This window comes from Clytia hemisphaerica, unplaced genomic scaffold, assembly GCF_902728285.1.
Source record: "Clytia hemisphaerica strain Z4C2 unplaced genomic scaffold, Clytia hemisphaerica genome assembly, whole genome shotgun sequence".
Lineage (NCBI taxonomy): Eukaryota > Metazoa > Cnidaria > Hydrozoa > Leptothecata > Clytiidae > Clytia > Clytia hemisphaerica.
In genome coordinates, this window is record NW_027103917.1 from 1,790,329 (window position 1) to 1,818,320 (window position 27,992).

General features: G+C 35.1%; 2 protein-coding genes and 1 long non-coding RNA gene across 6 annotated transcripts in view; 1 reads left to right on the forward strand and 2 right to left on the reverse strand.

The window, feature by feature from the left end:
* Positions 1–27,960, forward strand: LOC136809412 (uncharacterized). Of its 4 annotated transcripts, none has more exons than XR_010846976.1 (3): positions 1–106; positions 27,303–27,465; positions 27,668–27,960. It is a non-coding gene; the product is annotated as an uncharacterized lncRNA (long non-coding RNA). The 4 variants fall into 4 exon arrangements; XR_010846977.1 differs by lacking the exon at positions 1–106 and adding an exon at positions 4,747–4,799; XR_010846978.1 differs by lacking the exon at positions 1–106 and adding an exon at positions 24,811–24,845.
* Positions 17,781–22,159, reverse strand: LOC136809410 (forkhead box protein O-like). The gene is made up of 2 exons (XM_067065941.1): positions 21,435–22,159; positions 17,781–20,494 (listed from the first exon to the last, which is right to left on the reverse strand). Exons 1-2 carry the CDS (start codon positions 21,825–21,827, stop codon positions 19,022–19,024), a joined length of 1,866 nt encoding a protein of 621 aa, XP_066922042.1. The 5' UTR covers positions 21,828–22,159; the 3' UTR covers positions 17,781–19,021.
* LOC136809411 (protein NDRG1-like) overlaps positions 24,861–27,992 on the reverse strand; it is a 28,485-nt gene continuing 25,353 nt past the window's right edge. The window contains exon 14 of the mRNA XM_067065942.1: positions 24,861–25,392. Within this exon, the coding sequence (XP_066922043.1) occupies positions 25,319–25,392 (74 nt within the window). The 3' untranslated portion in view covers positions 24,861–25,318. The remainder of the gene's footprint in view (positions 25,393–27,992) is intronic.

Below are 27,992 nucleotides of genomic sequence, written 5' to 3' on the forward strand. Positions count from 1 at the left end.
GGAAATGTCAACATGTTTGGCCCAGCTTGCCCTTACAAGATGGTTTCCATGATTCGTATTGCAATGTCACTGTCCAAAAGATGATGTAAATACCGTTGTTATTAAGGTATGCGAAAAATGTTTTTGTTTAATGCTTATGACGCCTAAAAGGGCAATTTTTTGTTTGTTTTCAAGGGGAAAAGGTTGGCTTTTCATAAGGGAGGTTTCATGGCATTCGTTTTTTCACGATTAAGTCGAGCTAGATTTGTGTTGTTTTCAGTCATTATAACTATCAATTTTAGATTTTCGTTTATTAGTTTGAGTAAAGAAAACGAGTTTAAAGTTAATTTCGTATTTGAAGTTTCACGCCATGCAGGATGGCAATTCACAGTGAAATAAACATTTCTCTAAAAATCTACAATTTAAAAATGTTTTTAAAATCTCTCTGACGTCAATTCAAAATCATTCGAAAGGCTCGAGGAGACCGTCTATGATTGCATTCTAGCGATGATTTCGGTTCGCTTATTTAGTAGGCTCCGACCCGGAAAAGAGGCAATCTCACATTTCCCCTGTATTGAAGTTTCACGCCATGCAGGATGGCAATTCACAGTGAAATAAACGTTTCTCTAAAAATCTACAATTTAAAAATGTTTTTAAAATCTCTCTGACGTCAATTCAAAATCATTCGAAAGGCTCGAGGAGACCGTCTATGATTGCATTCTAGCGATGATTTCGGTTCGCTTATTTAGTAGGCTCCGACCCGGAAAAGAGGCAATCTCACATTTCCCCTGTAAGCATAATAAAAAGTTGTTTGTTTCTGGGGTATAAGCTCTTTTGTGGCAAACTATTTTCCAGCTAACTGTATGGTTTCAATTTTTCTCTTTGATGTTCTAGAACTCTGTCGAAAAGGCAATTCCTGTATTTCTCGGTAGTCTCGATAGCTTGTGTGTACCGATTGATTATTCCCTTATTCCCTGTAAAACTGGTGGAATTATTCTTCGTGGAATTGGATTTTCCTCGGCTAAAACTCTGGGGGGGAGGGAGTTTATATACTATACACGTTTTTTTTATAAGAACAAACTATACAAGAACAAGGCTTCGCCGGCCAAAATGAACATGTCAAGGACATTTTAGGCTTAAAACTCAAAAAGTTAAGAACATCCAAAGGCTTCAAATTCTAGATATTCTTATAAAAAACGTTTATTGCATTAGTATTAGGAGACGTGTAATTACGAATTGAAAACTTTGGTGTTAATAAAAACCCCGTTAATTTTTAAAGGTAAACTCTAACACCTGCTCATTCGTGTTACTTTGACGCCGTGTTTATTTCAAGGCCGTAAAATATTTATATTCATGTAATAAAGTATATTCGATTCACGATCAATTGAATTTTTTCGATTGTTGAATTTTTTTTCGCTAAATAATTCCAAATTGGCTGACCAATTTCAAATGTTGGTCCATTCAATTTCTCTTTGGATAGATAATCCTGAGTAGACCGATGGAAAAAGAAAAGCAAAATCGCAAGCGAAGTCGCATATGCGCAGGTGTAAACATATTGCTTTTACATACACGTTTTTTTTTATAAGAACAAACTATATAAGAACATAAGGCTTCGAGGCCCAAAAATTTAAGAACATTCTAAGAACATTCTAAGGCTTTGGAGACTTAAAAACATGCATTTTCTTAAGAAATTACATCAAAATGCTCAAAAAATGTTGAAAATAAGAACATTTTAAGAACATTTTTAGGCTTCAAATCCAAAAAACTAAGAACATCCGAAGGCTTCGAAAATTTTTGACGTTCTTATAAAAAAAAACGTGTAACTTAATATTTTACTGAGCCTTAAAAGTGAGAAAGTAGTTCTCTACTATAGTGGAACTTTTTGAAGATGGAAAATGTTACGTGAATAAAAGCAAGATAAAAGCCAACCCACTTCATCCTGGTATTATCACGGGAAGTTCGACATGCTAGAATTTTAGGACGTTTTTCTTTTTCTTTTGTAAAATCTTTTGTTCTAATCTTTTCACCTTATGAGTCTATTTCCTTGTTCTCTTTTGTGTCTTCGTACTTTTACCACACCTTTAAGACAAGAATTAAAAAAAACGACCATTTTAATGTTATAGTAACTAAAAGCGATCACAAACCTACGCCAAATGAGATATTTCGAAATTCAGTGCTATTATGAAACACCACAAGGCCACTTCAAAAACTGTAGAGGTGCTTGTCTTGCTGCAAGGAAACACTCTCGACTTGAAAAGGAAATTCCAAAATTGGAATCATAAACTATAGCTTGAATTTCAGAAAAAAGACAAGACGAACTTCTGGCATCGCCCCACGGAATATCAAGTTAAAGTTTATGAGAAATTACTCTTGGATTCGTACCAAATGAACATTAGATTAACTTTTACCGAAATTCTCCCTGTTTTGTTTCACGTGCCTTAAGTGGATTGATTTAAGTGAAAATTATATTTCGCGATACTTTTGCTAGTTTTTCCGACAATTCGCAAAATTTAATCATCGTGAAAATTTCGAAAAATCTTTGGATTCGCGAAATTTGCAAAATATGATTCTTGCGCGTAAAATGTAAAGTCATAATTTTTAGCCGAAACCCCTAGGAAAATGAAAGGAATTAGGTCAAAAAGAGGCTGATTCGCGAAACTTTATCCCCGCGAAAATTTCAGTCCCGCAAAAGTTAAATTAGTTTTGAAAAAAAATCGTCTCTTGCGAAAATATATGCTGGCGAAAATGATTCCACTTAAAGATGGTCAAGTTTCGGATGTATTGTTCTAAGAGCCATTCAGGATCCAATAATCAAACTCCAACGGTCTAGCCGCCGATTCGCTTGTTGGTAGGGTATTCCTCTAGTACTAAGTACATACATAGTACTAGTACTATGATCCGTTACCTGAAAATTTTCAAAATGGAATTGTTTTGGCTCATTCAGAAGAAGAGTTTAAGAGCTTGATATGAAATCAAAAGCGAAGAATGCCAGGCAAAAACGACGGTTGACAGTTTTAACAGGAAAATATTTTAGCATATAGAGCATTAAGTTGTCCCCAAAAAATGAAATACAATTTCATTTAACATAACAGAAGCATATTTTAGGCTCGTATAAGTATTCAAGCATATTACTAAGGGTGACAAGACTTAACTATTTTCAACGAAAATAAGGCCTGATTTTTTTTCATAGCATCTTGACATTCTTAACGTAAGGAAACAAACCCAGAAGGCTCTTACATTTTCCTTAATAGCTACGTCAGCAAAAAGTATCTTTTTACAGAAATTTTAAATTACTTTAATTTGTTTTTTCTATAAGAATCAGTAGTAAGGTCGGCTGTTTTTATTTTTTCGTGCTATCCAGGCTAAAATTTCTTAATATGGTTACTTTTTTACTTATTGACTTTAAAAAGAACGGGCACGAGACCAGCATTTCCTTTACCATGTCCGAAATCAGCCAGCATGACTCTGAGTTTGTTCTTAGTTTTTGGGCAAAATTGAGCCTCGTGTGTTCTTATCAACATTTTTCTTATGAAAAAGCGTGCGAAGTAAAATTGTTTTTAAAATCCATAAGGTATGTTTTTATGTTGTTTATAGCAGGAAATTGCCGTTGTGCGTATTTTAGTGTGTTATTGCATGATTATTTTGTTATTCGTTCCAACGTGATTTTTTACCCTTGTTTTGTTGTTTTGGTATACTGTAGCGCACTTTCAATATTTTTAACCTGTCTCTAATTCCCTACTCTACGCATTTAATTTCTTCGGGCTTTATGTATTCCTAAATATGCTCGGAGGCAGTGAGATCCACGATGGAAGGTGAACCTTTGACCTTTCCCAAGCAAGAAAAAGTGATGCTATTTCGGATTGAATCACTTTCTATATTTTCGAATTCTGGCGGCAAATGTTACTTCCAATCCAATGTTTGAATGAAAACCACGCGGGATGCGCAACTTCAAACCCTAAACAGAGATTTGACCCTATCCTTCGGTAATACCTTTTTGTTCAGTATTTCGCTTTTGGAATCCAAGCCCCCGCAGACAAAGCTTTTAGCAAGCCACGACGAGCTTATAAGGAAGTTTTTGTATGAGAAGTTATTTGTAAACAAACTTGTTTTCGTGACCCCGGGGCCAAGTTCCATTTGAAGCACATTAGATGTTAAGCTGGCCGATTTTCTTAATAAAGCACACACACACATACTAAACTAAACGCCTACCTTTATCTTTACACTCAGAGCACTCTTTGAGTTAGCATTTTTCTTTTTGCTTACAACAATTAATGTGATTTGGCTATTATTGATATGATTCTGTTGCATAATTTCCAGCATTAGAAGGAATTATAATATGTAGCATTGCGCACAAAGGTTAGAATATGGGGATAATTTGTTGTTTTGTTGTTAGTTGAATTAAAGATATCCAAAAGGTTGCTTATTACATGAAGAACTATAAAAAATATACAACACAGTAGGGTGCACATAAAATTTGATACCTCCTTGTCTTGAAAAGGATACCATTTCAAAGCTTAGGCACATTATCATGTATGTGGACGTGATGTAAACTATAGTGTAACTTGACTAAAATGTTTTCGCGTCTTTTACTTTTATTTATTTGTTTGTTTTTAAGAAGATATACCCTTTAAATTAAACACCAAAAACGCATAACTGTAGATTACATTGACGTCATTTTCCGGATTAACAGAACACGCTCTATTGACTTACTGTTAAATTTAAGTACAAATTTTCCCGATATAGATGCCTTCAACAAAAAACAACATGTTTATGCTATACCTTTGATTTCATGGGATTTGAGAAATTGGCAAGAAACATAGGTAATAATATGACCGATTAAGTAATTTTGTAAACATGATATCGTGATATTCACTCTTATTTTCAATTTTACTGGGTGTGTCTTCACTGGGATGGCTGGAGCTACAAGGGGTACCTCATAACAGTTCACGTAAGAAGGAAACATAGGAAATAATGACCACAACGAGGTCATATTTGTGATCCTCGTCACAATACTTTTGTATTTCAACCCTGCTGAGTTTTGAGGATACAAGGGTAATCAAGGGTCGTCGAAACGATGTTTGAAGGATCCAATAGTTTCATCCATTCGACGAACGAGTACTAATGATATTTTCAGTTTGAAGTTCTCTTGGCGAATTTAAATGAGGGTTTTTTCGGCGACAGAGAAGGTTAACTTCTTTCTAGATCCTGATCAACTGAGGACGACAGTAAATCAGCACCAGTTATCGGTGATGGTTCAGACAACGCTCGAAAAACTGAAAAAGTCTGATCGCGTGAATTTATTTCATTTCTCTGCTTTACGACTCGTTAATTTACGGAAGTTTTGTAGTAAGTCTTTGCGAATCCTCTTACAGAATCAAGTAAGATTGCGGGTCTATTTATTGGAATATTAGGATAGCTTTGATTGTGTATAATCGCGTTAGCTGTAGTTCTAGCATAGGTTCAGCACCCCCTTATTTTATAAACTAATTTTTTGGGGGGAGCTAAGAAATATTTTGGCCTTTAAAGAGCCTGGGGGCTTAAATTACCAAAATATTTGGGGGGACCTAGATTGTTGGGAGAGTCTAGATGATCTGACTGAGACTCTGGGGGCTGTTCAGCTAAATTCAAAAGATATCTTATCTTACTATTAAATCAAATATAAAAAGCAAAAGACTTGTAAACATAAATATTAAAACAGGTAAAATTTAGCTTTCATTTATCAGTACTCGCATATATTTTTTATTGACCTCTCTCTAGGGGGGCGGGAGAACAATGTTTTTGTTTTTGTTTATCTTGAGACCTGAAGGGTTAGGGGACCTAGCACAATGCAATTTTTTGGGGGGAGCTAAATTGTTGGGGGGGACCTTACTTTGTTGGGGGGAGCTAGAAACCTGGCTGAAGCTATGTCTAGCTTCAAACCTCTTTGATAGCGCTTGAAGCTACAGATAACAATTTCACAACTGAAGTCTAAAATAATGGCTGGAAAGCACAAGTCTTCTCTGAAATTGTAGCAGTAGATCTGACAGTCTCCAAAATTTGTAAATGATTTTCTTTAGCAACAAAAATTTGATGAAGAAAACTGGTCTGAAGTTTAAGATTTTTGTGCCTACCCCGGTGGAGGTCCTATAAATTAACCCATGTTCGTTCGTTCGTTCGTGCGTTAGTTACCAGCTTTTCTCGAGATTGGCTCATTGAAATTTTCTAATTTTTTGCACAAAGCTGCATGACTATAAACCCTCGAATGTGACGGAGCCCAATGTTCGAAAAAAAAATTTGGGGGCAAATTTGGGCCGAAAAACGGCTAAAAAACGGATTTTTTGGACTTTTTGAAAAATTGGATCACTAATTTTTTCTGATTTTTTGCAAAAGATGGCTCAAGCTGATTTTCGTAAAAAAAGATTTTTAAACTCTAAAAACGCATCTTTATCTATAAGAATCACTATTAATAAGCGTACATCAATGTTCTTAAAATTACAGATTTTTTTGATCAGATAGATGTTTTTTTGCTCACTAATCGCATATATGCTGTTAAGAATCGAGTTGTGTTTTTTTTTATAAGAAACAAACGCTGAATTTTAATATCGTCACTATTTGTGTTCTGAATGATTGTTTAATGGTCACGCTCACGTAGATATCAATGATATATGTGTTAAATGCATAACCAGGTAGGTCCATAAAAGTATCGCTTGTTTCATTTTAATTTCACGAACGATGTACAGTAGTACAAGGAGCACCCCTCAATTTTAGATGAAGTTGTTTTCAGTTTTTTGTCAGACATGTCTGCTATCACGTTTCTGGGAAAGAAGGTGTCAAGTGTATTTCTACTTCTCCCCCTTTTCACTCCCTCTTCAAAGTGAGAGAGACACTTTTGACATTTTTCATGCGAATTAAGTAAAGTTACTACAATGTTATTCGTTTTTAAAGATTTACACTTTTATGATAAGAACCAGTGAGACACTTTATACATGGAAATTTTCTCATCATGTTCTTATATTTAGGTTAAAATTGAAGTATTTTAGGCTTTGTTTTAGACCCACTCTTTACTATTGCACTTTATTTTAAGTTTTAAATTGGTACAATTCAAGGCCCATCTTGGTTCTAAAATTGTTCTTATTTTCGGTGCTTTTAAGATTCATTGTTCTCCCCACTTTACACTATTTCATAATAGATCAATTCCATAAAGAGAACAACGAAGCTAAAAAATTCCAAAAGGTAAAATGACATAAGTATATTTTTAGGCTTCATTGCCAAAAAGCACAGGAATTGGTTGAGGCTTGCTTAAAACACGATCTTAAAACACTCTAGCCCCCCCCCCCCTCGGGTGTCTTATCTTTTAATCATATTTGGATTGGGTACTGTCCCCGTTTCGTAATTTTTGTTTGAGTCAAAGCTTATCAGAAAGAGCATCATTATTAAAATTATACCGTACCAATGTCGTCCGAGACGACTCTGCAAGAAGATATTTTTCTCGCTTCGCTCGCGTTAAATATGCCGTTTAGTTCTCGATAATTTGAAAAAAGTTGTATGTCATGGTCGATGAGTGAAATGTAGAAATGATAATGATAGGAATAAAAAGCGGGAAAGCTACAAAGCCACAGTACTATTGGAACAGTTATTCCAACGCCCATAATAAACGCCAATTTACGCCTTTCAAACCCACCACCACAGAGTCTATAGACAGATAGCCCATGCACAGACATAGTACTAGTAAAAGTTTTGTTCAAAAATATTTCGCGAATAAGGCTTTTCCAAATTTCATTAGGGCTCAAGTTTTTGCGGGAGGCACGTAAACCTTTAATTTAAATTTTGCTGATGACACACTCTATAAAAGTTCTGTTACAATTTTCAAAGTATAAAGTCTAATCCCGAAGTGCTAAAATAAATCTTCAACCTGTCTCAGGCAAAAAAGTCGAGCCTTTAAAAGGCTTATTTCTTGTGAAATTACGCTGGCTTCAAATCCTATACCGAAGATTTGGTTTTAGCATTAAGGGTTTTACATCGAAAACTACTCTAATAAAAATCTCTATGCATCTGTGGTGGTGGGTGTGAAAGACGTAGATTGGTGTTCATTATGGGCGTTGAAATAACTGTTCCAGTAGTACTGTGGCTTTGCATGGGCTATCTGTCTGGGCGTTGAAAAGTTGTTTCATGGTATATGGTATTTTTGAAGAAATGTCGTATTTCTCTGAAATTTCGAAATTTTCAAAGTTATCAATTATTGTGGTTCTTTTAAAATAGAATCCATCATTCTTCTCTTTCAAAGGCCGCAAAACTTCCGAAAGTTCCACGAAATCCCACACCTTAATCGAAATACACTTTAAACTTGCATAAATGATGAGATTTTTTGAGTGATTTCTAGTTGAATATGGCTCCGCAAAACCACCAAGTTGGAGAGTGTTGAATTCAAACAATACCCAATTCAAGAAAAAGTTCAAAAGTTCGTTGCGGATAGTAATCGAATAACCGATTCAAATGAGTTAGAATCGATGGAAATTAGAATGAAAATAGTGGTAAATTCAATTCTACCAATATAAGTTATAAAAAAATGATGTATTTGATGATGTCATATAGCCACGCCATGTTTCTGGCAATCAGATACCATGTGCTGTGGTTTGTAAAGATTCATCGTGGATAAATTAAACAAATGTTATGCAATCTAATCATGACGTTTAAAATTGTTGTCATTTTTTTGTTCAGGAAAAAAAGAGTTTCACTAGGATTATTTTTTTATATATTTTTTTGATTTTTGCCCATTTTCCTAAGTCGGGTTTTTTAGAGTCCACAAAGCCTAAAATGTTTTTGGTTTGTTCTTAAAAATATTTTGGCCATTGAAGCCTTATGTTCTATAAAAAAACGTGTAGCTCGATACGTTATGTACTTGATCGGGACGAGATGGAGTTTTTTTAAGCTCTTATTTGATTTGGTTGGTTGTTAACCAATAATAAAACTATTTTGTTACTATTTCTAAAGAACGCGTCATTTTTATTACCCCAAATGACCAATTATCAAAGCATCTTATAAAAACTCCATCTCATCTGACTTGATCGATGGATCAACTTTCGTTTTGCTTTTGGTTGATTAAAACCGCTGCCAAAAAGGAGTGGTAACTACCTGCCAGGAATAGTAACAAGAAAAATGGATGATTCTATTTTCCTATTTCCGTTACTTGATGAACTTCCTGCTCGCTTTAATGATGCAGCAAATTACTGAAATGGTTTTAAGTGAAGTCAATTGAGAATTAATTACTCCAGTCAATTCCTGCTGTACGCCTTTTCATTTTTCTTTTTGGACTCGGTTGGGTTAATACGAAAAGGGGAGCTTATACATATTCTTACATTTGAACCCTAAGACAATACTTAATGGAGAAAAGTCTCATCTCCGCATACCATGAACTACTGCTATGCAGGATCGATGTTTGGAAGGCTTTCTTTTTATGATTTCATCTAGGTTCTGATCCATGAAAATGGGAACTGAGTAAAATATTTGCTGAGTTGAAATTGTTTGAAATATGATTGCCAGAAATCATTTGCTAAAGATTTAATGATTTGCTCCAGTCAGAGAATCTGTTTTTCTTTCTTCTTTTGATTGTTGTCGCGAATATCAGCAAAAATGTTGCGGTATTCTTTCCTTAATCCCTCATTCAAGACAATTGCGGGATCAATTAGTAAATTTATAGGTCTATTATGCAAGTTGATTTATTTGACACATTCCTCATTCTTTCATGAAATGAAAATCTTACTCAAGATAATTAAATTGCACCTACTTCAATTTTGCAGGGGTGCCCGACTGGTTTGGTACATTGATTTATGTGACTTGTTAGTATGGGTTGAATTGCTAGGCTTATTCTATTTAAGATTGCGGGTGCTGAGAACTGGAGAGTTAACACCCTCTTCTCACAGACCCACTGGAAAAATTGGCCAAAATATCGACCCCGGTGGAAAATTATCCTCCAATTTTTGTCCCCACTGAAAATAATCAAATAAACCAATCCTTACTGCAAACAATTCACTATTTGTCCCATCCCCACTGAATTTTCTGACTTTAAAACAAAAGAATTGAAATCCCCATTCGTAAATATTAGGGGAATATCAATCCCCATCGAGTTTCACTCCACTATTTTCATCCCCACTGGCTGAAAAAATCCTACCGGGTCCGTGAGAAGAGGGTGTTTTTTATCGTCCTGTTAATTTGATTTATCACTAGAAAAAGTCACTCTTTCCCATTTTTTCATTTTTGGACCTACCTAAGGTAGTCCTTTAAATTAACCCTTGTCCGTTCGTTCGTTCGTTCGTTCGTCCGTTCGTTCGTTCGTTCGTTCGTTCGTTCGTTCGTCTGTTGCCAGCTTTTCTCAGGATGGGCTCATTAGTTTTTTCTAATTTTTTGCACAATGATGCAAAATGGCAATGCCCAAAATGTGACGGAGCCCGATTTTCGAAAAAAAAATTTTTCCGGCCGAAAATGGCGGAAATATGCCGGAAAAACTGGTTTTTCGGCATTTTCTCGAGATTTCATCATTAGTTTTTTCTGATTTTTTGCTCAAAGATGGGTATTAACAATGCCCAAAACATGGTCTAGTCCGATTTTTGAGAAAAAATTTTTTCCGGCCGAAAATGCCGGAAATATGCCGGAAATTGCCGTTTTTCTGGATTTTCATTGGACTTTTCCATATAATTGGTTGTTTTTTCATTCAAAAACATTATCAATAGCAATGCCCACCATCAAGCATGTTTCAATTTTCAATACAATTGATTTTTGAAGCCGGAACTTTCTAAAAATCGCCGGAACAGCCGATTTTCGCCGGAAAAACGGTATTTCTTGAATTTCTTGAGCTGTACTTTATATTTTTTCAGGAAATTTTGCACAATGATGCAAAATGGCAATGCCCAAAATGTGACGGAGCCCGATTTTCGAAAAAAAAATTTTTCCGGCCGAAAATGGCGGAAATATGCCGGAAAAACTGGTTTTTCGGCATTTTCTCGAGATTTCATCATTAGTTTTTTCTGATTTTTTGCTCAAAGATGGGTATTAACAATGCCCAAAACATGGTCTAGTCCGATTTTTGAGAAAAAATTTTTTTCCGGCCGAAAATGCCGGAAATATGCCGGAAATTGCCGTTTTTCTGGATTTTCATTGGACTTTTCCATATAATTGGTTGTTTTTTTTTCATCAAAACATTATCAATAGCAATGCCACCATCAAGCATGTTTCAATTTTCAATACAATTGATTTTTGAAGCCGGAACTTTCTAAAAATCGCCGGAACAGCCGATTTTCGCCGGAAAAACGGTATTTCTTGAATTTCTTGAGCTGTACTTTATATTTTTTCAGGAAATTTTGCACAATGATGCAAAATGGCAATGCCCAAAATGTGACGGAGCCCGATTTTCGAAAAAAAAATTTTTTCCGGCCGAAAATGGCGGAAATATGCCGGAAAAACTGGTTTTTCGGCATTTTCTCGAGATTTCATCATTAGTTTTTTCTGATTTTTTGCTCAAAGATGGGTATTAACAATGCCCAAAACATGGTCTAGTCCGATTTTTGAGAAAAATTTTTTTCCGGCCGAAAATGCCGGAAATATGCCGGAAATTGCCGTTTTTCTGGATTTTCATTGGACTTTTCCATATAATTGGTTGTTTTTTCATTCAAAAACATTATCAATAGCAATGCCCACCATCAAGCATGTTTCAATTTTCAATACAATTGATTTTTGAAGCCGGAACTTTCTAAAAATCGCCGGAACAGCCGATTTTCGCCGGAAAAACGGTATTTCTTGAATTTCTTGAGCTGTACTTTATATTTTTTCAGGAAATTTTGCACACTGATGCAAAATGTCAATACCTAAATTGTGACGGAGCCCGATTTTCGAAAAAATTCATTTCCGGCCGAAAATGCCGGAAATATGCCGGAAAAACTGGTTTTTTGGCATTTTCTCGTGATTTCATCATTAGTTTTTTCTGATTTTTTGCTCAAAGATGCGTATTAACAATGCCCAAAACATGGCCGAGTCCGATTTTTAAGAAAAAATTTTTTCCGGCGGAAAATGCCTGAAATATGCCGGAAATCGCCGTTTTTCTAGATTTTTATTAGACTTTTCCATATAATTGGTTGTTTTTTCATTCAAAAACATTATCAATAGCAATGCCCACCATCAAGCATGTTTCAATTTTCAATAAAATTGATTTTTGAAGCCGGAACTATTTCAAAAGTCGCCGGAACAGCCTTTTTTCGCCGGAAAGACAGTATTTCTTGAATTTCTCGAGCTGCACTTTATATATTTTTATGAAATTTTCACACTGATGCAATATGACAATACCTAAAATGTGACGGAGCCCGATTTTCGAAAAACATTTTTTTCCGGCCGAAAAGGCTGGAAATATGCCGGAAAACCGGTTTTTTGACTTTTTCTCGAATTTTCTTTTTTAGTTATTTCTGATTTTTTGCAGAAAGATGCGTATTAGCAATGCTCAAAAAATGGCTGAGTTCGATTTTTGAGAAAAAAATTTTTCAGGTTGCTGGAAATCGCCGTTTTTGCAGATTTTCATTGGATTTTTTCCTTGTATTTCTAATGTTTTTCACACAAAAACATTATTGATAACAATGCTCACCATCAAGCATGATTCAATTGTCAATAAAACTGATTTTTGCGACCAGAACTTCCTATTTATTTTTTCCCTACAACCCTTCTCTCTCCCCCCATCAACAATCAATGATGAATTTATTGTGTTGTGTATTTTCGCTAAATGCTATATTTTCTGACTGATTTTTTTCATTTTTCTTTTTGCATTGCTAACTAACTTTCATCATTAGGTAGGTCCATTCAGCATGTTGCTTGTTAGTTATAAAATAAAGTTTTTGCCTAGTTTTCCTTCCTCTTCAAAAGGACTTGCCACAAATTTGCCACCTTTTGCATTTGGCATAAATAAATCATGAAATTCAGATTTAGATGATGAAATTAGGCGAGTTTTTGTTATTCCAATTCCTGTTCACATTTTAGCCCCGAGAATATACTTAGGCAAAATGTATGCCGGGTAAGCCACAAGCCAAGTCCCTTTTCACACCCATGAAAGTTCTCTAATGGAGTATTTAATAGTATTTAATAGTTTCTCGTAGTATGATCGTCCCTATTAGAATTTACTGGTTCTTATAAAAGTTCAAACAAACATTAACTGATTACTCTTTTCTCCCGAATAGACGTCCCCCCCCTGCTAATTTATAAGAGAGAAAAAAATCCACCCCTCCCCCGCTCTTATTAAGACCCCCCCCCCGCCAATTAATTTCGAATAATTCAATATTTTATTACATAGACCTTAAACTTGTTAAAATTTTCCTTTTTGTTAGTATTGGTTCTTATTTTACGTGTTTATTTGTTAATGTTTCTTTTTTGTTGTTGAAATTGATATCAGTTAAAAAAAATTCTGTCTTCAAATTACCCCCCCCCCTTTTATTCCATCCCCCCTCCCCCGCTTATTAGAATTTAGAAAATTTTCCTACCCCCTGCTTATTCGGACCCCCCCCCCCCGTCTATTTGGGAGACAAGAGTAGTTTGAAAAAGATAATTTTCGTATGTTTACACTTTTTTTTATTTATAAGAACCAGTAGATTTTTGTCGAGGCTCAGCTGTTCTTATTTTTTTGGTACTTTGAGCCTTGAATTGTTTTTTATTTTGTTCTTATTTTTTCTCTGCTCTGCTTAATGATTTGCGAGGGTCAATTAAAAAAAACACCAGGCATTTCAACATTTTGACCTTTCGAGCTCTCGCTCCAGGTAAGGGGGACTGATCTCGACGGCCGACAGGGACGTGCCGTTGGTCTTAAAAAAACTGTACCCTGTCAGACATCAATGTTTGGTATATTTGGGACCCAGTGTTAACGAAAAATAGAAAAATGAAAAGGGACAGACAAAAAATAGCTAGTCTTATAATTTCCACCCTGAAAATTGTTCAAAAGAACCAAAAGCCTTGTCTTTAGATGGGGTAGTAAACAAATTGATGGAATAAGACTCGAACAAAAAAATCACTGTAGCAAGCGTGTTTTCTCGTGATAAGGTCAACGTACAAATGTACAAATGAAATGCTTGCAATATCAGCGCACGTATGCAACAAGTTTAAAATTCTTTCAGTGGTCAAACTTCTTTTTATAAAATCCAAAGGAGCTTCTACTTTCAACTACCCATGTTTCTGCTGAAATCTATAGAAATAATTTGATAAAAAAAAGATGGTTAGATTTGGTGGAAAGATTTCGAATGATGATTTCATCCCCTTCTTGAAAATGTTTTCTTATCTTTCCATCATTCATTTGAAACGCTATTCCGTTTTGTATCTCTCTTAACAGAATTTCCTCCAATTTTGCGAAAGTGTATAGAACGGCTGACGTAAGCATACCGAACAAAATCTCTATTTCTCAATGGGTAGGAATCTCCGTCGCGTCTACAACCTGCTCCTGTCTGAGCTGGAAGCTCGATTACGTAATTCATTAATGAAAAGAGGCTTGAGTTGAACCTAAGCGGGAATTGATAAGGTCTTTTAAGGGCTCTGAAAATTGATTTTAGTACTCTTGTCTCCCGATTAGACGGGGGGGGGGGTCCGAATAAGCAGGGGGTAGGAAAATTTTCCAAATTCTAATAAGCGGGGGGGGGATGGAATAAGAGGGGGGGGGGTAATTTGAAGACTGAATTTTTTTTAAACTGATATCAATTTCAACAACGAAAAAGAAACTTTAACAAATGAACACGTAAAATAAGAACCAATACTAACAAAAAGGAGCATTTTAACAAGTTTATGGTCTATCTACACTGTAATAAAATATTGAATTATTCGAATTTGATTAGCGGGGGGGGGGTCTTAATAAGAGTGGGGGATGGATTTTTTTCTCTTAACAATTAGCGGGGGGCACGTCTAATCGAGATTTGAACATAAATGTTACATTTTAGGTTCTTTAACACTTTTAACAAAGAATTGCCTTTATATTATAAATTGCTTTTTAATCCCTTAAGAGGGTTAAGAGTGATTAAGAATTTAATTGCAAAAATGACGTTATGAACTTTAAAAAGACGTTAATAATATGTTATATTACCCTCTTTTATAAAAAGTGCTAAGTTTTAATGGGTAATTAACCTTTTTGTTTCAAAAACTGTCTGCAAAGAATTGAACTGTTTTAAATTTTTCTGAAAAATTTTCTAAATTAATGCATCAAAAGTTATGGCTGGTCAAAAAGCACTATTTTCAAGATTTTGAAGCAAATAAGCTTTTAGAAAGATTTTTCGGAAAAAGAATTTTAGTTCGGTAAAAGATACACCATATACTGCAAAAAATTGTCAATAACAATGTTTTTTCTTCGCCGAAAATAAGGTCTTCAAAGTTGAAATTTATAATATTATAAAATATATTATACAATGTATAGCAATGTGCCCTCCCGCTTATTACCATAATGGCTTTATGGCAACTCCTGAACTTGGGCACAGGATGTACGGTTTATATTATGATATAATATATAAATTTATATTTTGTAAGTGGCAAAAATTCACTTTTTATGGTCATCAGAGCCCTCAATCCTTAACCTGATAACAGCTGTTCATAATTTTCTTACGTGCACGGTAAACGTAAACTTCTGAAGACACTTGAAAACTATACATCTGAGGAAAATAGTCCTCCCGCGGAAAATTTTACAACAAGAATTTTGTTGTGCGCTAGAAAGTCAAAAACTGATACGGCGCTCTATTCATAAACACAATCACGTAACTTTGTTGTCATCCCCAGTCCTTTTAGACGAACGCGGTCCTTACGATTTCGAGATTGCATATTCGTCAGATTGTATGTTTTCACCCATCCCTTTAGAGCTTCAGCGTGGTGGGCAGAAAACAACCACAATCTGATCTCAGGTTATCAATCCTTAATGTGATAAAAAACAAGGGACTGTGTAAATATTTCCGTTGTCACGTTATTCCTGATAATTCTTGCCACCTTTTTTTAAGTTAAATGCATTATGTAAAGGGAGAGGGATTTAGACAGGAAAATTTTTGGGGAAATATAGTCTCGTAAAGCGTGGCAAAAACGTCAAAAAATGGATAAAATTTCAAAACTCATTCTCTCTAAGGGTCGAATTTTTGTCTCGAACATAACCGCCATCTCGCTCGCAAACCTAGAGTACCCCTCCGAGTCTACTCACTTATAGTTTAACGAGTAATTCAAAGGGTCTGTAGTTATTTTGTTTACCATATACCTATGATTAGATTAATTCTAAAAGTTTGAGGATGAGCAGATGTCTTGTAATTGTAGCACTGTGAATTTTTCAACTTTCTACTACTCGTGTGTGGTCCTGCGTTCAATTTCAGTTGGCATGAATGCGGACGCGCTCAAATTTTTCAAAAACACACAATTTCTTTTCAAATTGCATGAACAATCAGATCGATGGTACAAATTAATTAAAAAAGTAATTATGTTATGAATGAAAATTGATATTCACACCTTCGCTTTTTGTCAAATTAATTACTTGGTGCTCACTAATTTTGTAGGTTTAGACTTAAAAAAGGTTGCCGAAAAGTGTCAATAATTATTGAGGGAATATTTGTTACTAGTTCAAATCTAAATTTAGTAATTTTTCCAGCAAAAATAATGATATTAGATTTATAATGATCGACACAAATTAATTAATGGGTGTTATAGAAAAGCTGATTACGTATCGCCAACTAAATTAACAGTCCAATTAACGAGCTGTGACGTCACCTAATGTACTTTTTACGATGGGCAGAAGTGAAAAGAGAAAAAGCAATTAAAGCGAAATCCTTCTCCATTCTGTCATATTTTTATTGATTTGATACTTAAAATTCCTTGATTGAAAAAAAAGAGAACATTTTTACAATTTTTACATCAAAAATTCTAGACAGAAAATCCAATAATTTTTTTTTGGCGTTTTTTGATATATCAAAGTGTATACTGTTTCCACGCAGCTCAAATTTCTCCACTCTTTAAACATTTAAATTTTGATGACGCTTATTTAAAAAAAGAAAATCATGTGATTTCTTTAAGAGAGGTTGCTATTGAATGTATCGAGTTTCCATAGTGATAAAACTTGAAATGATGCTGTCCTTACTACGTCAAAACAAATTCACCATTGTTCCTTTACTTTTCTTTTTGTTTTGTTTACATTTTGGTCAACGTTTTATTTTTCGAAATGTCACTGAGATGTTTTAAACACGCCTTATTTTTGAGAGTTGAGGTATATAGTACCAAGCCGAGACAGAAATAGTATAAAATTACCCCCTCCTTTTCTCTCTCTCTCTCGTATGATACCGGTCTCCTTTTCCTTTGCTGTAGGTACAAATTTCCAACTTAATTTTTATAAGAAGTATCGCCAAGCATTATTGTACAGAAATGCCATTTTTTCTCCTCTCTCTCTCGAGATAATTTCTTTTGAATATAAAGAATAGGTATCCCGCAGAGTATTTCATTGACTTAATATCAAGTACGATTACATTGGGATATACATAGGCTTTGAAGGAAAAAATGATGATGAGCCAGTCTCTATAAAAATGCCTTTTAATGGAGCAATGAAAAGAGATATTAATACGAAATCCTTTTGGTTTAAGACCTTGTGTGAAAACTGTGATTAGCTTATTTCAAACCAAGATTTTATAAAGTCCAAGCCGAGATTTCTGTTAAAATGAACCGTATTAATTGATGGTTTTATTATAAAGATGGCCGAAACTCTGAGAAAATTCATAGAAAAATTGGCAACGACTTATAAGCTGAGGAATTCCTCTGTCGTTTTAGTGGAAATTACGTTAAGGAAAAGAAAAATTAAAGCATTTCAACATAATATCATTTTTGAACGATTTTGATAGAAACCGCGCTTCGTCTGCTATAAACAATATGTACAAGAAACCAAAAAAAAACAAGAATACAAAAAATAATACAGCTAGAGGAAAATCACTTAAAAGACAATTTTCCAAAAGGAGGCATCAAGATCTTCTTTCCCTGACTGCCACAAACGTTTTTTCAACGTCCATTTAACGTTAGATAGACGTTGCGTGGACGATTATATGTCAGCTGGGTGACCGAGGTGAAAAAAGAACAACCCCTCAGTTCAAAACTTTATAGATTTAAAAGTTAAAAGTTTTAAGGGACGTAAAAGCAAAAGAAAAAATTGAAAGGATAATTATGAATAACTTTCAAATACGAACGTATAAACACAATTCAACTCGAAAAATGAAGTAATCTAAATCAAATATTTGTAATCAGATTCAAATTTCTTGAGATTCAAAAAATACAAAGAAATTCACCAAAAAAAGCGCAAGTTTGAACAGAAAATAAGTAACAAAACTGTCAGTTTAATGAAAGTGAATTAAAAAATTGTAAATGACATTTTTGCATGAGATATGAGAAGAGTTTTGGAGGACATAAATTTCCCCCTTTGCTCTACTCTTCATATTAATAATACTTCTACTAAATGATTCTTTTAGATTTTGAAAGGTTACAAAAAAAGTCGCAATAAATATTACTAAGTTTTGTTTTAAAAATTTCTGCAAATACAATATAACAGATAGAAATTTTACTACTATAATAAAGTGTTCCATGTTCTTCCACTAGCCCCTATTTATCTGTTTAGATTTTAAACAATATATTCTTTCTATCTCGATTCCCAACCTACTTTTTTATACACAAGGCAGCTAAAATATTCGAAATGTTCATGATATCAATCTCATTTCTTTCCATCACAAATTATACAACATAGTTGTGTCAAAATGTCCATCGTGTAAACCAGGTCTAAAGTTTCATCTCCATCTGTCGCTAATCAACTTTTCCAGGTATAGAACGACACAAAAATAAATCCTCCTTAATCTCAATCCAGCTGAAATTAAGACGTAAAATATACCCATTGAAAAAAATTTTCGTTTTTTGTTTTACAGTAATCCAGTTTTTTCATTGAAGAGGCAAAAACACATCCTGCTGTTTCCTTCACCCTCGAGACCAGGGCGGCCGCCTTTCATCTGTTTCCAGCACCTGTCAGTATATCCTTATAAAAAGAATTTTTCCCTGCACACTCTCGTCATCTCACCCAATTTTGTCCCGCCAGAGGAAAGGAACCTGCTGAATTCTGCATATTGGTATTATTGTTTGTATCGTTGCTACCTGTACTTCCAGGTCCGCAATTATTGGCGGGAAAACCTCTGAAAACTCCCTGTTCAGTTTTCATGATGGCGTCAACATCAGAGGCTAACTGTTGTTGATCACCGAAATCATAAAGTTTGACTTGAGATAAATCGTCAGGAATTTCAGTATCAAAAATGTTCACAGTTGGGGCATTGGTTTTCTTCATGGAGAATTGTGGTTGTGGTACCTGCTGCTGTTGAAAAGATTGTTGGTTTAACGTCACATTATGCGAAAAATGAGTCGAGTTCATTTGCTGCATATTTTGTGGTTGTGCTACTGTTTGATTGTAATTGTTGAACGGTCCGTTTGTTTGCATGCTTTGTGGACTGGGTACAAATTGTTGAGCTTGCATTGGGAGGTGTGTAAGACGCGGTGCGGTCACCATGTGGGTGTTGATGCCCATCCTATTGGCTTGTTGTGCATTCTGTGCTTGTTGGTAAGGGTTGTTCATCATTCGTTGTTGTTGGTTTTGATACATCTGCTGGTTCTGTCTGTTCATTTGGTTAACGTATGCTTGATTGTAAGGAGGTGGTGGTTTGTTTGGTACGTTTGGAGAAGGTAGTTTCCCCATGTTTCCACGGTTCTGCGCACCTGGTTGATTGGGAGGTGAGAAGTAAGCAGGGCTTTCGTAACCGGAATCGGCTGATGAACCACTACCGAAGGAATCAGAATGTGGACGTCTCGGTGGAAGTAAAGGATCGGTGTTAGTGACGGCGACTGTTGGATAATTCATGTCGTTTGTCTTCATGATTTTCATTGAATCATTCAAATTAATGGAAGCCATGTTTCGTTGTTGTGCTTGTTGCTGTTGGTGATGTGTGTTAGGGTCGATGTACATTGACTCCACCATGTTGGCTGTTTCCTCTGCGCCAGGGACTTGCTTTTGCAATAAGTTGGATTGCTCCAGCTGTGCGATGTCTGCGTCGATATCAAGTTGTGTTGGTGTCATGCGACCACTAACACTTGAGACATTTGAGACATTGGAGGTGGATCGTGGACGACCGAATGCTTCACCATTGTATGGGAATCCTCCTCCCATTTCTACACCATGGTAATCATCAATGTTGGACAATGAATCAGTACTGGAGCAAGGTGATCCAATATTGAAGAGGTTATCGAAGGAGCGATTCTGCTTGAATTTCATGGTATTTGGTGATAAAGCAGAAATGTCGTCAGTGCTTTGGTGTAATTTCTTGGTTCGTCTTTTCTTGCCATCTTTAGGCTGCCCGTCGATCGATCCTGATCGTCTGCGATTTGATTTTCCTGGTTTAGCATCAGGGTTTATGACCCAGTATGAACTCTTTCCATTGTTATCATTCTGAACTCTCATGAAACGACTGTGAAGCGATAAATTGTGACGGATCGAATTCTGAATGGTCAAAAAGAAGGGAGAAAAATGTTTAGTTGCATGATCTTGCAAGAAAAATTAAAGGTCATGCTGACCCAAACACAACTCAATCCAGGAAGTTGTAAATGATGAAAAGAAAAACTTTCTAAACGATTTAATTGAAGGGTCTTATGTTCATTTTGAATTTATAATAGCTCCAAAAAAAGTGGCATAGATGAATTATGAGAGGAAAGTTAAATTTTATTCTCATTTTTATATAATAACTTTTTAAGATTGGAGTATTTTGAGGATTTTGATAGGAAGACCGATTGAAAAGAAGAGGATGCTTAAATGTACTTTTATTGAATTGAAATACCAGTATGCATGAGAACTAAATATAGCAAGCCAATGAGGAGAGAGAAAAAAGGTAGCGAAACAAGGTCCAGTTGGGCAGTTTCGAAATTTCGAAGCTTCATTTTTTGAGGATTTTTATTGTGAACCGAAACCACTTTATATTTTATTGATGAAGAAGAGCCGAAATAGAAAAGTGGCATTCTGCTCCTTGCATTACGAAATTCCTTTCTTTTTTATCAAAAAGAAAAAAAGACTCAAGAAATAATGCCAAAAATGAGGGAAAAATAAAGAGAAAAATTTCTTCGTTTTTTTTTTCGTAGGAAGAAAACATCGAAAATTTAATTTTTGACAAGAAAAATATTTGATGGTCTTTTTTGTACTGGCGCAAGTTTTTAGAAATCACATTTTCTAATCACACTACTCGAGCTTGTAGTTTCTACAAAATCGTGTGTCAAAGATTCATTTTAAGCTCTTAAATCAACAAAACAAAACTTGTTAAGAATAATATGAAAAAGTTCAAAGTTTTCATTTGTTGCTATTACTCAAAACGAACGTTAAGAGGATGGTCACTTAAATTGGCCATGTTCGCTCCATATCACCTTGTAACGCAAATTTATTTAAAGCCTACCTTCCAGCCAGCACTTGAGGTTGAATCGCCTTTATCCTTAAAGTAAGGGATATTTCGAACCATCCATTCATAGATCTGTGATAAAGTCAGTCTCTGCTCAGGTGAGCTTTGGATAGCTCGTGTTATCAAGTCAGCATATGATAAATTTCCCCATGCGTTTTTACGAGAGTTTTTTCTTGGATTTGGTTCAGGTTTTTGTTTTTCTGTATCGAGATGCTCGGCTTCATCTTCCTCGATTATAGCTGGTGGTTCAGCAATCTCGGCGTCTCGCTCATGTTCGTGTATCGTCTCAATGGGTGGCGGCAAAATGGGCCACGTTCTTGACCGAGGTCTATCCTCTCTCTCCAACATCGGTCCATCGTCTAAGATCACGGTTGGCGGATCAACATTCATAGTGACTTAAACTCCAATGATCAGCTTATATAATAGTGTTCTTGTGTTAAGACTTTTTTGTATAATTTTCCAATGTTTTGATTTTGTAAATATATATCTCAACTATGATTCCAAAAAAATTCTCTTCACATCCAAAATATAACTCACTTGTAACAGTGTCCCTCTGCCCGCATGGATTGCACGTCGCTTTTATTTTACAACTTCACGACTGATTATTAAAACACAAAAAAATAATATCTCTTTTTTTCTGCTCTCCTCAACTTAGAGCTATCTTTCTCTTCTCATTACAACTTTCTCTCATGTGAACTTTCAAGCTATACTTTTCACAGCTCGCTTCATATTGCCAGAATAATATAATTTCAAAACAATCGGAATGGGTCACGTGATATATAATAACGTGATCTGATTGGATGTTTATAAAAGCGTGTTGAATGAATGAATCTGTAGAATACACACAATGCTCGCTATTGTTGAGAACAGAATAAGCCAATAAATAGACGAAGGGAGCCCTCATAAAAACGTAATTGCTCTCTTTTACATAGAAACTAAATAGTGTTCTCCTCCGTACAGCTTTTTTTGTGTAAGAACAAGATTTTTCTCACTTGCGCTTTTTTTTAACTCGTCTATTTTATATTATCAGAAAGAACTTTTTTATGGTGCATTTTATCGCTATAAAAGACGATAAAATCAAAACCATCAACTATGAAACGATAGAGATTTTATTCATCCTATCTTTCGTTATTGAAGCTTCCTTTACTTAACTTTTTTCTTGCGAGCTTTATATCAGGCAATAAAGAGAATGCCACAAAATTCTTTTGAGTGTAGAGATCCGTGCGATAGGGCGCGCGAATCATTCGAAAAAGATATCTGATCGATGATCAATAAAATAATTCACAAGTCTGAAGATGATACAGTATTACTTTATCTTTTTTTGAGAAGGAAAATTGTTTTTGGAAATAGTGGGATTGGTGAGATAAATTATAAAACATACGTATCTCAACCACGTACTAGATAGGACGAAAATTGAGCCGTGAAACCATTACGTATAATTTCTGGTCAGTTTGTAATTACCATCCCACCCTATTATATCATTAAGCCGTTAAATTGGACCTCAAGTCACAAAAAAAGAAGTTTTGTGATTTTTCTTTTCCTTTTGATGAGATGCTTTTGATGGCGTTGATGATACGAAATCAAAAGTCATTAAATGATGAATAACGCGTCATTAAGTATGTTTGATACAACTTTATAATTTTCGATACACCGTTAATTATGCGATGCGTGAATCCCTGGAGGCGTTTAATTTTAAACGTGCGGACACTCCCGTTTCGATTTCCGCCTTTCCAGGTCCCTGGTCGGCCACACCCAGAAAGCCTGTACAACGTCAAAACACTCGCTATCCCTCAAATATTGAAACTCATTATACAACTCAGACCTAAATATTTTTTCTTTAACTCCTTTTTAACTCCTTCTTCGCCTGCTTACATATCGAAGGGGAAATTTTAACGTTTTTAAGATTAAGTTATTTTTCATACACGCCGGAAAGACTACACATTCCGTTTGACGCAGGGGCAAAAAAAAGTTTCTATTTATTTTGCTATCGATTTTAAATTTCGCTTACGCCTAAATTTCATATTCAATATTTCTTTCAAATTTTATTTAATCGGTATTTTTCTAGCTTTTAGCGTTTACTAGCAAAAATATGGCCTTGTTTCTATTTACGGTTTGGGTGAATGAAAACAAGACAAATTCAAGCGGTTAGCCCGTACCTCGTACACAACAATCATTTTAAAAACCTTTCCACTGAAAAACGATGGAAAATAACTTATGGTTGTAAAAATTATAAATGAAAATAATCCAAAAGTTGAAAAAGTGTTAGAAAAATCACACATAAAAATTAATTAATTACTTTCAAATTTTGCGAGAAAATTTTAAGAGTGAAATCAGGTCTAAGACCTAACAAGGAGACCGCTATAACAATTTTTTTCATTAGCCTCCTCGTGAATATTTTGCTTAAAATAGTAAAATAATTACATTAAAACTATTGTTCAGTTAATATTAGATTCAGATGTACTAATGATTTCCTAGCAGGAAAACTTTTGAATTTGCGAATGAGTTTTCATGGCTTTTCATTACTTTTTTATTATCGTATCTTTCAAAGAGATATTAGTCGAGAAAAATTATTGCGCCAGCAAATATAAACTTATCGAGAGTGCACATTAGGCATAAATTGGTGCCTGGTATCGAAATACTACCAAACGACAGACTGAGTTCTTTTTCAATACGTAAAAGTTAAGTAACCAAACCAAAAATGCTTTTTTGTAACTCAGCAAAGAAAAGGGAGTGAATGAAATTGTTATAAGCTATCTGCTTATCCGTGTGATAGATTAAAAAGTGATTTTTAATCGAATTATAGCTCTAACGTTTAATGTGAGGTTTTACATGATGAATAATGATCAGTAAAGTAGATTTGACTTCTGCGATTGTCATTAAACTGCCAACATTGAGGTTGAGCCCCCTGGGAGAGTTATCTTAAGAATGCCCATTATAACATAACCTTGTTTTTCTGCTATGTGCGCTTTGAAATTTACAATGCCTCTAAAATCTCGTATAATGATGATGTCATTAGATTTTGATGGTTTTTGGCCTTTACCTTAAGGGAACTAATGTTCGCGTTTTTTTGTCTACTGCGAAATGCAATTTTTACTAGGATTCCTCGAAAACTTCTAGGAAAATGTAAGAATTTCGACAAAAAGTGGGTGGCACCGCGAAAATTAGTTCTGCAAAAATTTCATACCCTCGCACGACGACAATTAGTTCCCTTAAGATAATGTTGATCGTGTGAAAATGTCCGATGAACTTTAAAATATCTACAAAACTAATTTTCTTCTCTTTGGATGTCAATTTTGTTATTGAAAATTGGAATGAAATCTAAAGAGCTCTGGGAAAAACTGACGACAACAACCGACAGTAAAAAGCCCCTAAAAAGGAAAACGAATTTCGGAAAAAGATAATCAGAAAGTAAGAACTCAACAATTTAAAACATTTTAGATTATATTTCGGTGTCATTAATAAAATGTTCCTAAGGGTACTATAAACAAAAAAGTAGGGAATTATATATGCTTTACAATAGAAAGGAAATGATAAATATAATCTTTATAACAATACACACGCATACAGCTCATCAAATACAAAAAAATAATGAAAAGAGCTGAGCTAGCTATTCGAAATCTGCAGCAACACAGAAAAAAATGTACAAAATAGTTTCGTTTAGAAAAATTTGAAAAGAAAACATATTTGAAAAGGTCTGCGATAATCGTTTAATGAGACCTACTCAAACAGGATAATCCATTTTAGAATAACTTGCTGATATCTCTTACTAAAAATAAAGTATTGGGTTACACTTTTTCGCTTGTGGAATCTTCTGGTTAATTGACATGGTAAGCGGGTGGATTTGCAGCGGATAACGTCTGCTTATTGTTCATTTCTCTTTCTTAATCTTCACACATGGAGGCCGTGCGATGGACGGGTCCACCTCTTGATGCTGTTCTTGTCCTCAATGTTGGTACTGTTAACAAACAAAAAGTAAACTCAATAGAGGTGTGGCTACAGAAAGCTGCAACCTTAACGTTAAAGAACTCTAACGTCAAAAGAGGGTTGAGTTCAAGTTAACCAGGGTCAAATGACAAATTTCAGTATCAGTCCGGCCTTTTTGCTTCAATTTATGCAATTAGAACTGTATAGGGTATAAGTTTTTTGTAATATTTTCTAATTATTTGGCCTAGAGACAACACTTTTCCCGACCTGGTGATCAGTGGCGTTGTGGCAGAGGGAGGGGCGGGGGCATGACCCCTCCCAGCGGAGCTATTTTGAAGGGGCCGAGGAGCAAGGAGCGCCAAAAGAGATTTTTTAAACGCCCCAATCTTAAAAATCATACTTTATGCACCTTAAATTGCGCCTCGAGACCAATTTTACTGAGATAATTTTAAATTATTTGCCATTATTTTTCGCTCGCTTCGCTCGCAATAAAGTTAATTGGTAACTTCTTTGCAATCTAGCTATTTTACAAGTTTTTTTTGTGTACAATATAGCATTATTAAATGAAAATCTAACTGCACCCCAATACCAATTTGCTGACAACAATATTGAAATCATAAAGCATCAATCTTTTCGCTCGCTTCGCCCGCATTACACATTACTTCGCTCTACCAAGTATCAAATTTTTTATTTGTGATTTAGGGTATCTTGGCTGTCTATTTTTAAAAATTTTCTAGTCGGTCCCAACCATGGTGGGGCCTGATTTTCCCTCTTTCCATTCATCAAAGATATATCTACTCTTATCCATTAAATATTTCCTTCCTCGTTATGCCTAGGCAAACGAATTAGTAAAAGCTCAGAAACTGGTGGGTGGGGGCGCCATTTAAAAAAATTGACTTTGGCCCCTCCAGAAAAATTTTCCCACAACGCCACTGCTGGTTATAATCGGAAATGGTGTTTTTGTTTACATTCCGTCGGGATGAAATTTCAGGACCTATTTTGCAAGTTGATCGTGGTGCCACCGAGTCAGTAGTAACAACACATATTGTGTTTATATAGGCTTGTGCAATCACGTATGTTCGGAATCGAGAAATGAAAATTATGATTCTTAAAGATTTCCGCATCCGATGATGATATGAAATGTCAGATTATAAATGAATGAAAATTTTGCGTTAAATTACGACTCATTAACGATAAGAAAAGAAAGTCGTTTAGTTGACATTAAAAACCTTGACCATCAAAAGTTATTTTAAGACTGCTGTGCTGTTCAAACAGGAACTATTCAACTTGATATCAGAACTTTGCATGATGTTCTTTGACAGTCTCCATGGAATACTTTTTGGCAAGAGGTCGATCTGAACAAAATTAGTGAACAAGAGTTCTGTAGACTCGGTGTAGACTGTATCATACTGTAGACTGTAGTTGCGTTTTAGTGTCCAAATGTCGTATCAATCAGCTAGAAAAGGAGCTTACTGGAATTCTTTTGACTGTAATAGAAACACTTATGTGAGATGGCGAGACTATATCAGTTCTTGACATAACATGATTTTAATAATAACATAATGTCAAATGCTTCAATAAGGAACATTATCCAATTATTTAGGACTGACAGAAAAGGAATGTCTTTTTCATTAAATCGTGTATCAAAACAACTTTGAAATATTGGTAGGAATTTCTTCCGAGTCACTCATTCGGCCACTCGATCCTTTTCCCTCATTGGACGTGAATATTCAACAGCGCTGTAATTAAGGGTAACATTCAATTATAAACATGACATTAATTGAACCGTAGCCAGTTTTTCTACTCTTGATTGCTTGCCAACCCATGATGCGAAGATCTCATTTGGCTGAGCTTTAAAGCCGGCTACAAAACAAAACATCACTAGACTATGAGCTAACCATCATTTTACATTTCTAGTTCCTCTCCATTACTTTTTTACAGGTCCCGCCTGAAGAATGGTACAGCCTTCACAATTTCCTTTTGCGTACAACTACACAGTGCAAAGCCAACGGACACACAAAAAAGCCGGACGCCTCTGAACAGCGGATATTCGACACTCCATACAACACAAACCAAAAAGCTGGCGAAAGAATAACATCCAGAGGTAAAAAGTACTTGTCTTTTTCCTTTAAATTTCAAAAGACTTATTACGAAATCACGTCTAGCACTTGTTGGATTCGGCGGTATTGCATTGCGCAATGGATTTCGTTATTTGAAGAGAGAGAGCAGTTTTATAAGAGACAAAACAAATAAGTACGTCTACTTTGCTTTTATTTTTTTTCTGTCAAAAGTCCGTTTGTTTATAGATCAAACAGAAACATGCAACAAAGTGAACCTCCTTCAGTTGGCACACAACCTATTCCGTACGTACTTTTGGCGCATCTCACTGATGAGAGGTTACATACACAAAATCTGAACGGAAATTCTTAAAAAACATTTGACCCCGGTAGAAATGTTGATGACGCGTTAGATTTGTAATCACGAAAAATCAAGATATTTCTGACTGAGATAGACGATATAATTTGGAATAGTTTTGTAATTAATTTTGCTTTTGTTGCTAATGACAACGCAATACTAGCCACGATGGCAATTAAATCAAGCCACAAAATTGAATAATTTCATTTCCGCCCT